This window comes from Zalophus californianus, chromosome 3, assembly GCF_009762305.2.
Source record: "Zalophus californianus isolate mZalCal1 chromosome 3, mZalCal1.pri.v2, whole genome shotgun sequence".
NCBI lineage: Eukaryota > Metazoa > Chordata > Mammalia > Carnivora > Otariidae > Zalophus > Zalophus californianus.
The window spans coordinates 139,211,862-139,222,358 of record NC_045597.1 but is presented as its reverse complement, the minus strand read 5'-3'; the positions used below and the strand labels follow the sequence as shown (position 1 = coordinate 139,222,358).

The following is a 10,497-nucleotide window of genomic DNA, read 5'->3' as shown; positions in this document are numbered from 1 at the left end:
ATATTATTAAAATATTCTTGACTCAAAAAAAATAAGGTCCCTGAAACTATAAAAATATAGCTGCTGTGATGAAATGTTCACAAATTCAATTAGGTTTAGATATGAAGAATGCTCTTAAATGGTAATCTGTTCCAGGATTTAATTGCCTTGCAATTATTTACATTTTCTAAGTGCATACTTGTTAACATTTTTCCCATGCCCAGGTTCACCATATATCTATTGAAGTCACCTGAAAAGTATGGAACACAGATTACTTATCTTAGAAAAGACAGTTTATTCCAGAGTAGCTTTCAGAAAGATCAAAAGGACATAAATACACCAGCCATACAGTTCTTTGAGCTTTATTTTTATATGCATACATGTTCCACGAAAACAAAAATTTCAAGATATCAAGTACAACATATCAAATGAAATCATTCAGAATTATTTTAATTAACAGTATAAAGTACATGTATAGGATGCATTATATAATTTATTCTGAGGTTTCAAAAAGCAGTGTTTTTGGTTTTAAAATTCTGATACCATTACTTACTGTAACTTTCAAGTAACACATTTCAAGTTAAATTTTTTTTTTAAATAATGACTAAATTAAGACATTATCTCTAAGATGATTTGACAGATGAGCTGACTTTACCACGATCTTCAAAATAGTGCTGTTCAATTCTTCTACAGAAAGCAAGGAGGTTGCTATAGTTTTTCACCTTCTCAGAAAGTTCATCATTGGTCAATTGTGTGGTAAGAATGGTATACAAATGGCCAAATACCAATGCATCTAGTTCAGTAGGCCTAAAACAAAAGTAGAAATGAAATTAACATGAATAGCATTTAACTTGTATGGCAGAATATACACTACTTTTTAAAACATTTTATTCATCTATTTAAAAGAAAAAGTCACACAAGAAATAAATCCTACCTCGACATGCTAGAATTTATTTTGTTTTTACTTGCAGTTTCTGTTGTAAGATATGAAAAAAAAAAACCTTTTAAATTATAATTTGCTAGTTGTGTGACTTGCTTTTTAAAGTAGTAATGAGTTAAAATAATATTGGTGTAACAGATCATATTCATTTTACTCATTAATTTATCCACTAAATAAATACAGCAGGTCTCCAATGTGCCAGGAACTGTGCTAGATGATAGAGACGTAAGACATGGACACAAAACGTAAATTACAACGCAATTTAGTTAAGTGTTTTAATAGAAGCATAAACAAAATGGTATCAAAGCACAGAGGATTTCACTGTGGTGCTGAACATATGACACCTGATAACCCAATTATATATTAACAACATGATTTAATTTTACCTTTACACTTTTAAAAATAGTTTAGCTTTCTTTTTTTTTTTCCTAAAGATTTATTTATTTATTTAGAGATGAGGAGGGTGGGAGGGGCAAATGGAGAGGAGAGAATCTCAAGCAGACTCCCCAATGAGCTCAGAGCCCAAAGTGGAGCTCAATCTCAGGACCGGTGAGATCATGACCTGAGCTGAAATCAAGAGTCAGACCCTTAACTGACTGAGCCAGCCAGGCACCCCAATAATTTAACTTTCTGAAGGAGAAATAAAGATGTCTTCAACAAAGAATTTTCTAGGGTTTTTTCCCCTTTAAGTATGTATTAGTAATAAAAAATTGAAATTTATCCACCTCACTACTAATGGTCTATAGATGAGGCTTCACCAAACTACATCATATTAAAATAATTGCCAATAATATTAAAATATTACTGAAAGGAGAAAATTATCACCATAATTATGAACTAATTACTGCTGCCAGTCCTATCATGATAAAGTTTTTGAGAAAATATGTGTTAGCCTACCTACATGTGAAAGTATGTTTCAGTAATCTGGTTTGGAAGAACAGATTTGGGGGTCCATCAAATCTAAGTTTGAATCCTAACTCTGCCACTTACTTACTAACTATGTGGTCTTGATCACTAATGATGAAGGACCTCATGCTGTTGCATGGTTTTAAATACATCTTTATGCCACTAATTCCCCAATATTTATCTCCAATCCCAGTCCCTCCCCTAAAGTCCAGAATCATAAATTCGAATGTCTACATAACATCTCTACTTGAATGCTTATGAAGCATCTCAAACTTGCTCATCCCATATTCCCAAAATAAAAGGCACCATTATCCACTCTGCTATTTGAGCTAAAAATCTCAGGGTTACTCCTGAGTCTTCTCTTTCTCTTACCCTCTCATATCCATTAGCAAGTCTTTTGAGACAGAACCGCCAAATATGTCCTGATTACTACCATTTCTCTCTCCCCATTATCATCTACTCTGAGCCACCATCATCTCTCACCTAGACCACTACAATAGCCTCCTAACATGCCTTCCTGCTTCTATATATTGTCCACATAGTAGCCAGAGTGATTTTTTTAAAATGTCACCAGACCATACCACTCCAAGCATAAACTATTCTAATGAATATCGATTCCACTTACACTAATATGCCAAACTCCTTACCTGAAGCACAGAAAGCCTAGATGACCTGGCCCCTGCTTTTCTCTTCAGTCTCATCTCCTACCACTGTCAACACACAACCAATATTGGCCTTGCCTCCTCCATTTGAACATAACAAACTCAAGCCAATCTTAGGGCCTTGACCCAATTATTCCTGCTTCCTGGAACACTTTTCCCTTGACTTCACATTGCTGGCTCCTTCCTGTTTTTCACAACAAGGCTTAAATGTCACATCTGAACACCCAAACTAAAGTGGACATGCATGGGGTGCCTGGGTGGCTCAGACGGTTAAGCGTCTGCCTTCGGCTCAGGCTGTGATCTCAGGGTCCTGGGATCAAGCCCCGCATCGGGCTCCCTGCTCAGTGGGGAGTCTGCTTCTCCCTCTCCCACTCCCGCTGCTTGTGTTCCCTCTCTCGCTGTCTCTCTCTCAATGTCAAATAAATAAAATCTTAAAAAAAAATAAAGTAGATGTGCAGTCACATATTACCATGTGATCCTATATGAATTCTCCATGTAGCACTTAATACTATCTAATATTTGTTATTGTCTGTCTCCCTCTACCAGGATCTTCTCTACTTCTTTCCTGCTGTGTCCCCAATACTTAGAACGATGTCTGAGAGAGTTCTTAATATGTTTTGAACGAATCAATAAAAAGGTGATGCATTTCTCATGCCACACTATAACTGTGTCCACTTAACTGTTTCTCCTCATTATACTCTAAACTGGTTAGAAGTGACGCTGCATACATCTTTTATATCCCCACTTCTTAGAAAAGGATGAAAGGAACTGAATCAGTATTTGCTGAATGCAAATCGAGGGAAAGCATCCTCCCTAAGGTATGCAGGATATTTAATTTTTCAGTAGTAGTTATTCATTCTTTCAAAGCCTTCCCTTTTTTGACACATTCATCAAGAATTATTAATCAAAGTCAGATGTGCAGTCAATGGTCATGTTTAAGAGGGTAGCCAACAGGATAGTTTAAAAAAAAAAATCACAAGTTTCCTTGGACTAAATAGCACCATGAATAATGTCATTACAAATGAAGGATCAATAACAAATGGATATCTGAAAAGAACCAGGGATGTAGGTAGATAAATGTAGAGGCACTTTGTGAGAAGTAGTCACCACACAACTTTATTACAATATTACTGACTATATTCCTTATGCTCTACTTTTCATTTCTATGACTTATTTATAACTAGAAGTTTGTACTCTTAATCACCTTTATCTATTTTGCTTACCCCTCCTACTCACCTCCCTTCTAGTAACTGCCAGTTTGTTTTATTTTAGAGTCTGTTTTTTTGTTCATTTGTTTTGTTTTCTAGATTCCAAATATAAGTAAAATCATATAGTCCTTCTTTGTCTGACTTATTTCACTTAGCATAATACCCTCTAGGTCCATCCATGTTGTTGCAAATGGCAAGATCTCACTGATTATGATTAATATTCCATATTATATGCATATATATTACATATAGCATTTTATATTTCATACACACACACACACACACAATCTCCATTCATCTATTGATAGACACCTGTTCCATTGATCTATGTATCTACTGTTAGACACCTGGCTTGCTTCTATTCCTTGGCTATTATAAGTAATGCTGCAATAAACATGGGTACATATTTTTTTTCAAATTAGTTGTTTTTATTTTCTTAGGGTAAATACCTGGTGGTGAAATTACTGGATATTTCTATTTTTAATTTTTTGAGGACACTCCATACTGTTTTCCACAGTAGTTGTGCCAATTTACATTCCCACCACTAGCACACAATTTCTCCATCCTCACTAATACTTTTTATTTCTTATCTTCTTGATAATAGCCATTCTGACTGGTGAAGTGGTATCTTATTGTGGTTTTGATTTGCATTTCCCTGATGATTAGTGATGTGGAGCATCTCTTCATGTGTCTGTTGGCCATCTGTAGGTCTTCTTTGGAAAAATATCTATTCAGGTCCTCTGCCCATTTTACATCAGATTGGTTTTCTGATGTTGAGTTGTTGAAATTCTTCATATATTTTCTATATTAGCCCATTATCAGATATATCATTTGCAAATATCTTCTTCCATTTCAGTAGGTTGTCTTTTTTAGCCCCAAGTTTATTTTTGTTTGTTTCCCTTGCCTGAGGACACATACCCGTAAGTATGTTGCCAAGGATGATGTCTAAAGCATTACTGCCTATGTTTCTTTTAGTTTTATGATTTCAGGTCTCACATTCAGGACTCTAATCCATTTTATTTTTGTGTATGGTGTGAGAGAGGGGTCTGATTTCATTCTTGTACATGTGGCTGTCCAGTTTACCCAACACCATTTATTGTAAAGACTATCCTTTTCTCCATTGTATATTTTTGCCTCCTTTGTCATAGATTAATTGACCATATATGTATGAGTTTATTTCTGGGCTTTCTATCCTGTTCCACTGATGTATGTATCTGATTTAGTGCCAGTACCATACTGTTTCGATTACTATAGATTAGTAGTATATCTTGAAATCTGGGATTATGATACATCCAGCTTTGTTCTTCTTAAGATTGCTTTGGCTATTCAAGGGTTTTTGTGGTTCCATACATACCTTGGATATATTTGCTCTCCTTCTGTGAAAAGTGTTATTGGTGTTTTGATAGGGATTGCATTCAATCTGTAGATTACTCTGGGTAGTATGGACATTCTAACAATATTAATTCTTCAAATCCAGGAGCATGCTATATCTTTCCATTTGTGTCATATTAAATTTCTTTCATCAATGTCTTATAGTTTTCATAGTATAGGTCTTTCAGCTATCTGGTTAAATTTATTCCTTGATATTTTTATTCTTTTTGATGCAATTATAAATGAGATTTTCTTAATTTCTCTGTTACTGCATAGAAATGCAATAGATTTCTATACATTAATTTTGTATCATACAACTTTACTGAATTCATTTGAGTTCTAGTAGTTTTCTGATGGAGTCTTTAGGATTTTCTACATATATTATCATGTCATCTACACTCAGTGACAGTTTTACTTCTTCCTTAACAATTTGGATGCCTTTTAATTCTTTTTCTTATCTGACTGCTGTGGCTAGGACTTCCAGTACTATGTTGAATAAAAGTGGTGGGAATGGATATTCTTGCCTCGTTCCTGATCTTAAAGGAAAAACTTTCAGTTTTTCACCACTGAATATGTTAGCTGGATTTTTCATAAATGGCATGTATTATGTTGAGGTGTGTTCTCTTTATGCCCACTTTGTTGAGTTTTTATCCTAAAGAGATGTTGTATTTTGTTAAATGCCTTTTCTGAATCTACTGAGATGATCATATGGTTTTTATCCTTCCTCTTATTAATGTGATGTATCATACTGATTGATCTGAGAATAGTGAGCCACCCCTGCATCCATGGAATAAATCCCACTTAATCTTGGGGCGCTTGGGCGGTTCAGTTGGTGAAGCAGCCACTCTTAATTTCAGCTCAGGTCATGATCTCAGGGTCAAGAGATCATGCCCCGAGTCCCGCTCCACATTCAGCAGGGAGTCAGCTTCAGATTTTCTCTCTCCCTCCCCTTTTGCCCCTCCCCCTGCTCACATGTGCTCACTCTCTCTCTCTCTCTAAAACAAATCTTTTAAAAAAATAAAGTAAATCCTACTTAATCTTGGTGAATGATCCTTTCAACAAACTACTGAATTCAGTTTGCTAATATTTTGTTGAGGATTTTTGCATAGATGCTCATCACAGATATTAGCCTAGTTTTCTTTTTTTGTATCAGAATAATGTTGGCCTTACAGAATGAATTTGGAAGTTTTCCTTCCTCTTCTATATTTTGGAATAGCTTAAAAAGAATAGGTATTAACTCTTCTTTAAATGTCTGGTAGAATTCACCTGTGAAACCATCTGGTCTTGCACTTTTGTTTGTTGGGAGTGTTTTGATTACTGATTCAATTTCTCCACTGGTAATTTCTTTATTGAATAAACCTCAGTAAAATCCAATTCTTCCCTGAAATTTTTCATCTTAAGATTCCCATGTATGATTTTTGCAGCATTTCTTCAATACCCTTTCCCATCAGTATATGAGGGTATATTTTCAAGTTTTACCATTTAATAGTTAATGCAGAACTCTTTCTTTTTCAAATATAACTCCTCTTCCAACTTCCCAATTTAAGCTACTTTTAACCAACACTTACTGACCCTCTGCTGATAAGCAGGTTTTGTTTAGAAAACATACAGACCTGCAAGGAGCTCATAAATGGTTTACAACAGTATAACTCGTTCTATCCTGACTACATGTAGGGAAAAAAAGATAACATAAAAATAACACTTTAAGAAAAGTTTTACTTTTTCATTCCAAGTCCATGCCAACCACATGAAAAAGAACAAATAACCCAGTAGCCTTTGGATAGGTGTCTTAACAGATATCACATCAGTAAGATAGCTTGTATACAACAGGAAATACAGATTTTGTTTTAGTTGCATTTGGGAAATATGACTTAAATATTTAAAAGCTACCAACTAACACTGTGTATTATAAAAGATAAAAAAGGCCACCAGTGTTAGTATCTATCTTGTGTTATTTCTAATTTCTTCCAATTTCACTTCCCTAAATTTTTCTTTCCACCATTTATCTTCTTTGTCCTCTTTTCCCAATTCCTATTCTTGCTGCAGGATCTCCCTCATCTACCCATTCCCCTTCTCTCAGCAAGTAAAACTACTGAGTTTCTTTTCATGAGTCTTCTCAACATCCCCAGGTGGTTAGCTAGGAGAAAAATTTATCCTAATTTTAGAGGGTAAAGGGAGGATACACAGGGAAATAAAGTAACCTGCCAAAGTCTGGTATATATTAGAGCCAAGAAAAGAATTCAGGGCCACTGACCTGGAATCCAATACTACATTATCTAGACTTAAGCCAGTGCTCTATTCACTAAAACACAGTATCTCACAAAGTAATAATTCCTGACAGATAAAAAATGAGAAAAATGCTGTCACCTCAAAATGAAAATACAAATGACTTTTTCCTAATTACAGTTTACTACTAATTAGACAATGGGGTAAAACTAAAATTAAAAATGAAATCTATTTTTCAATCATTAGGGAAAAATGTTTATGTAAGTCTCATACAAGGTAAAATTATTTCAGAAACCTACATCTTAATATCAATTAAACGGTTCCTCCATAGCAAATCTTTGGTTTTGTGCTTGTTTTAAATTTTGAGTTTTTCATTAGGAGCTTAAATATAATTGTACCCTTACAAGAAAAAATATACTTTGATATTTCCACTAAATCACATGCTGAATGATACCTGGTCATGAATGAAGTCTTTGACACTGGGTTTAAATGAGAAGAATAAGTCAGATATATTCTCCTGGCCTCCATGAAGACAGCATGCATAACAAAACTAACTCCTAACACATGATAATGCACTTCAAACAGTAAAACACACCTCTTCTGGGCTTTTCAGCCCTAAGACTTCCTGTATCAGCAAGAAAAGGAACTACCTGGGTCTAATACGTAGCTATAGTTCTTTTGTGTTAGAGACTAAACAGACTCTGCATCGCAAACATCACTAGAAATAGGAACATAGCTGGCGAAGTTTTACCTACCAGGATTTCATGGTTTGAATTCTATGACCTTTGTGCTTCAGAGATCAAAAGACCCCAAATTTCAGTTATATGTAGCATACATTAATATAACAAATACTTCCAAGCTATCATCACTGTCACTTTTGCTAATATTAGTATCTCTACCAAAAGATACAGGATATGGCTATAGAAGATGAATGCCTATAAAGATATAATAATTAATAGCAAATACACCTTTAAAAAATTATCACTCTAAAAAGCAAAAATTTTTATTACAGAGCCAAGAAAAGGCTAGAATTTCTAAGTAAAACATTAAGATTAAAATGTTAATTTAAGCCCATCTTAAACTGGATCACAGGATGATTCTAATATATTAAAACTGTAACTTAAAAAAAAAAGGAAATCCATTCTTTGCCTGTATTATTCTTTTCAGATTACAAAATAATTCTGTCTTAATGAAACATGAATTATCCAATTTAGATATATGTGCATATATATTTAATCCTTATCTTTCATACTAATTTCTGTGCTTTACAAATATTTTCATTAACTTTTAAAAGATAAGTTCATAATAGTGCTTGTCCATCCAACAAAATTTTTTATTGTTTAGTTTTATTCACTTTTCTGCTCCCCAGGATATCACCCTGTATAAACAAGTATGGTTATACTTCATGTTTCAACAGTATTTTGCAAATGTAGATTTTGTTAAGATAATGTAGTTCCATACACAGCACCTCCAACTACCTTTAGTAGTACCTCTATCATACCATAAAATAATGACTGGTTTACATGTCTGCCCTTAAGACAAATTTTTAATGGCAAGGACTGCATTTTAGAAATTTTAGTATCCCAGAGCCTAGAGCTGTGCCTGATAACCAAGAAGTGCTAAGTAAATATTTAATGATGGCAAAAATGAAAAAGAAAACAAAATCTTTTCATAAATATTTCTGGATAAAACAATTCCTCTATGGTAAAATAATTTGTAACCTAACAATATAGAAAAAACTAACTAAGAAAAAGATAAAGTTTCTTACTGCTTATTGAAGAAATATGGTTGTGTTCCCAGTCTTTGAGAAAGCGCTTGACAGCACTGGTCTACATCTTCTAAGACCTAACATAGGCAACAGACCCAAAGGAAAATATTTAAATTAGCAAAACAATAAAATGTGTCTAAAACTTAATTTGTATCACAGTTTATAACAAAAAATGTAAATTTAGGTAACCTTTTAAATATATTTAAATCAGACTACAGAACATATATAGAACATAAGTAATACTTTCTATTTAAGAAATAGGAAGAAAATTTGAGAGCAAACTTCCTTTAAACACAAGTACATATAAGTTACTTATAAGGATTACTATTAAGAAAGTTTCTATCTCAAAACTTCACCCCCTACAAAAATGTTTTCCTGAATCCATAGATTCAAATGACTTTACATATATGAAAAAATCTGCTTCATAAAGATGACACTGCTGACCCACCATGAGTAAAAGCATTTGAGTTGTTTTCCCACTAGTGGAGATGGATTTTATATACTCAATCCCTATTCATTTACCCAATCCCCCAGTGTGTCACACATCAGTAAACTGGCTGGCTAGGACTATGAGTAGCCTTGGAAAAAAGACATTTTAGTTTAATGACTGAATTAGTTCAATCTCATGACCTTGAAAAGCTATATATTTTTTAAATTTTGCAATTTCAGTAAACTTAAGACCAAAGAAAAATAGATATAGTAAGAGCTGTATTTAACAGGGTTTTTTTTTTTAAGCCCTGATGCTGCAGATCTGTATCTATTGACATAAAAGATGCCCACAATGTATTGGTGAATGGAAATTAGATTACAGAGTGCCAGGTATAATACGGTCCCCATTCAAGAGACATCTAGAAGAGACATCTAGAAGAATGTTCTCCAAACAGTCAGTAGTGGCAATTTCTAGGTGGTAGGATTTCAAGCAATTTCTAGTTCCTTTTTGAACTTTTCTGTATTATATAGTCTGTTTTACAATAAGCATGTGTGATTTTTATAAAACAAATAAAAACCACTTCATGTCAGAAAAAAATAAGAGCAAATGTTTTCTTAATTTTTTTATTATGCTGAGATTTTTAAAGATTATCAACATAAAAAAATGAGTTTCTTATGCCTTAAAGTTGAGGAAACCCTCACTTCGATCTGAATTATCTGAATTCACCTGGTCCAGAGTCTTGTTACCCCATCCAATAGCTTTCATTTTACGTCTGACTTCCCACTGTTTCTGATAGGCCAAAATATGATTCAAAGGCCAAGGATAAGGAGATCCATATCTGGCATGAGTGATCTAGAGCAAAAAGATTTTGTGACAAACATGATTCTTTCTAAAAACAAAGCCTGTTTTTACAAACAGAATACTTAAGAAAATGTTTTCAGAACACAAATACAGCAATCTGAAAAAAATACATAGCTTGCAATCTAAAAAATTAAAATTTCAAACAA

The 10,497-nt window shown here is 33.7% G+C and overlaps 1 protein-coding gene across 1 annotated transcript in view; it reads right to left on the bottom strand.

Annotated features, from left to right (window-relative positions):
• Nucleotides 1–328: 328 nt before the first annotated feature.
• The window catches only part of MTX2 (metaxin 2), a 62,891-nt gene continuing 52,722 nt past the window's right edge, over nucleotides 329–10,497 (bottom strand). Inside the window, exons 9-11 of the mRNA XM_027590663.1 lie at nucleotides 10,217–10,342; nucleotides 9,061–9,137; nucleotides 329–786 (exon numbers count right to left, since the gene is read on the bottom strand). Coding sequence (XP_027446464.1) covers nucleotides 603–786; nucleotides 9,061–9,137; nucleotides 10,217–10,342 — 387 coding nt within the window. The 3' untranslated portion in view covers nucleotides 329–602. The remainder of the gene's footprint in view (nucleotides 787–9,060; nucleotides 9,138–10,216; nucleotides 10,343–10,497) is intronic.